Source organism: Penaeus vannamei, chromosome 24 (assembly GCF_042767895.1).
Source record: "Penaeus vannamei isolate JL-2024 chromosome 24, ASM4276789v1, whole genome shotgun sequence".
NCBI classification, from domain to species: Eukaryota; Metazoa; Arthropoda; class Malacostraca; order Decapoda; family Penaeidae; genus Penaeus; species Penaeus vannamei.
In genome coordinates this window covers 23,977,392-23,979,891 of record NC_091572.1, presented here as the reverse complement: position 1 = coordinate 23,979,891, position 2,500 = coordinate 23,977,392, and the positions used below count along the sequence as shown (strand labels likewise).

At 46.4% G+C, this 2,500-nt stretch overlaps 1 protein-coding gene across 1 annotated transcript in view; it reads left to right on the top strand.

Moving 5' to 3' along the window:
• Nucleotides 1-2,500, top strand: part of LOC113803329 (uncharacterized) — a 41,603-nt gene that overhangs the window by 8,824 nt on the left and 30,279 nt on the right. Inside the window, exons 4-7 of the mRNA XM_027354093.2 lie at nt 206-299; nt 623-825; nt 1,212-1,497; nt 1,927-2,131. Coding sequence (XP_027209894.2) covers nt 206-299; nt 623-825; nt 1,212-1,497; nt 1,927-2,131 — 788 coding nt within the window. The remainder of the gene's footprint in view (nt 1-205; nt 300-622; nt 826-1,211; nt 1,498-1,926; nt 2,132-2,500) is intronic.

Below are 2,500 nucleotides of genomic sequence, written 5' to 3'. Positions count from 1 at the left end.
CATTATGCTCTTTGTTTATGTTTATTATTTATCGTAAAAAGGGAGGAACATTGGAATACAAGTTTTCATTTCTATATTCATTCAGTTTGTTAATGTGTAGGTGAATGTAGTGTATTTTCCCCCATGTTAATTTGTAGGTGAATATAGTGTATTTTCCCCATGTTAATTTGTAGGTGAATATAGTGTATTTTCTCCATAACAACAGGTGCTTGAATCATGTGAAGGTGAGAGGCCAGACGAGGTCACCATAGAAGTCAGCCATGAGGTCACCAGCACAGACACGGACAGCGGCATGTCAGGTAAGTCGTATGCATTTAATTGTTTGTTTCTTTGTGTGTGTGTGTGTGTGTGTGTGTGTGTGTGTGTGTGTGTGTGTGTGTGTGTGTGTGTGTGTGTGTGTGTGTGTGTGTGTGTGTGTGTGTGTGTGTGTTTGTTTGTTTGTTTGCGTACGTTTACATATTTATGTGCGTGTTTTCGTGTCATAGTATGTGACTAGACGTACATCATCGCTTGCGATTCTGTCTATGTATACGATTGCATGCATATTTAATCAATAAAAGCTCAGATACAACGTAGACCCCCCACCCCCAACCCTTCCCTCACCCTCGCCCTCTCTCTGCAGGCGGGGCGAAGGAGAGCCGAAGAGGGCGGCTCAAGAGAGGAGAGCTGAGTGAGGGCGGGTCAGAGGGCAGCGAGGAGAGGTCGCTTACCCCCCCTCGGAGGTCGTCGCGGCGCCCCCCCACCGTCAGTCCGGATCAGGGCGTGGTCACGGACGACTCCTGGGCCCAAGCAGCAGCTGGGGACGGGCCGCCCTTGCAGTTTAAGGTAAGCGGTGGTTCAGAGCTTTAGTTTTTGGGTGGTCTGGAAGTCTGGGTAGCGGTGGGTGGATAGTGGATAGCTTGCTGTCGGTTTCGGATATTCAGATTTGATTTTAGATGCTGGTTTGGTTGATGGATATGTTTTTTTTTATATATTATCATGAGATATAAGTTTTTGCTTCATCACACGTCTTTTACACCGCTGATGGTTGATAGACCGTTATCTGAAACCTCAATTTCACATCAGTTAATTTCTCACTAACCCTAATAAAATGATAAACTACATTTTCATCTCAATTCCATTTATATAAATCTATATTGGCATATAGGATATTTCCCTCTTTGATAAGCAGAAAACGTTGCCTCACAAGTACCTATCACTGCCTCCCCCAGATCGAGGAGCACGTCGAGGAGATCACGACCCACCACCTGACGGACGACGACCACGACCTCGACGACCTCGACGACGAGGAAGTGAGCGACTCCGGCGGGTCGTGGCGGGGCTCTCGGTGCTCGCTGGACGACACGCGGGAGAGGCGACGGCGCGAGAAGGTGACCCGCACCGCCACCGTGGCCGAGGACGCCCTCCTGCCGTCGCTCAACATCCCGCTGCCGGACCCGTCGCACCTCGCCTCGCGCAGGGTCTCGTTCCCCGAGCTCGGCGCCGACATCGTCCACGGTGCGCTGCTCGGGGGGTTGTTCTCTTGTTGGTTTATTCGTTTGGTGTTTTGTCGGTTTATTTACGGGTCTGGTTATCTACTTATTTAGTATACCTTTACTCAGTTGCGGTATATTGTAGATATTTTATGTTATACATTTATTTAGATATGGTTTGCAAGAGAGGGGGGAAAAGATCATTCTTTCTTTTTCAGCATTACATTTATCACGTAGAGTATTTTTACTACACATACCAAGGAAAAGATATATAAAGTTCATGATTACTACCTCCCCCAATGAAAATTACTAATATTAAGACTGATAATCATAATAAAAGTAGACGAATAGATTAGCAATACTGAATGAATAATCAAGAAAGAATAAAATACAAATAATACACACAATAATGATTAAATTCCCATCTCAACCCCCCCCCCCCCCCGCATTCCAGATTCCTGCTCAGACACGGACTGCTGTCAAGTGGAACCCGGCGACATGGTGATGGACAACGACACCTGGGAAGAGAACTGGCTCTTCAGGCGCCAGCGACTGGTGCCTGGAGGAGGCGCAGGAGGCAGCATTGCGGCCATTCATGACCCCGTTACTATGCTCATACCCAACCCCGAGGCCCATGTGCTGCCCACGGTCGGGAACAGGTCGGTGCTTATAGCGGAGTGTGAGGGAGGTAGAGGGGGTTTTGAGGGGGTGCTTGCGGATTTATTAGAGATTTCATGTGGAATTTCTTTACTTCTTTCAGATTTCTTGGAGATTTCTTGTTTCAGTAGGGATTTCTTGGAGATTTTATTTGTTTTTAGTGGAGATTTCTTTTAGATTTCTTCATTTCTCTAAGATTTTAGGGAGATTTCTTTGTTTTATTTGGTGGGGGATTTCTTTTAGATTTCTTGGAGACTTTTAGGGGTTTCTCAGTGATGGTGGGCGAGTAGGGTAGGATGGGATGGAGGGATGCTTGTGGTTAAAGGGTATTGGAGAATTCTTGTCGAAGACTGTTTTTTATGTGATCATCT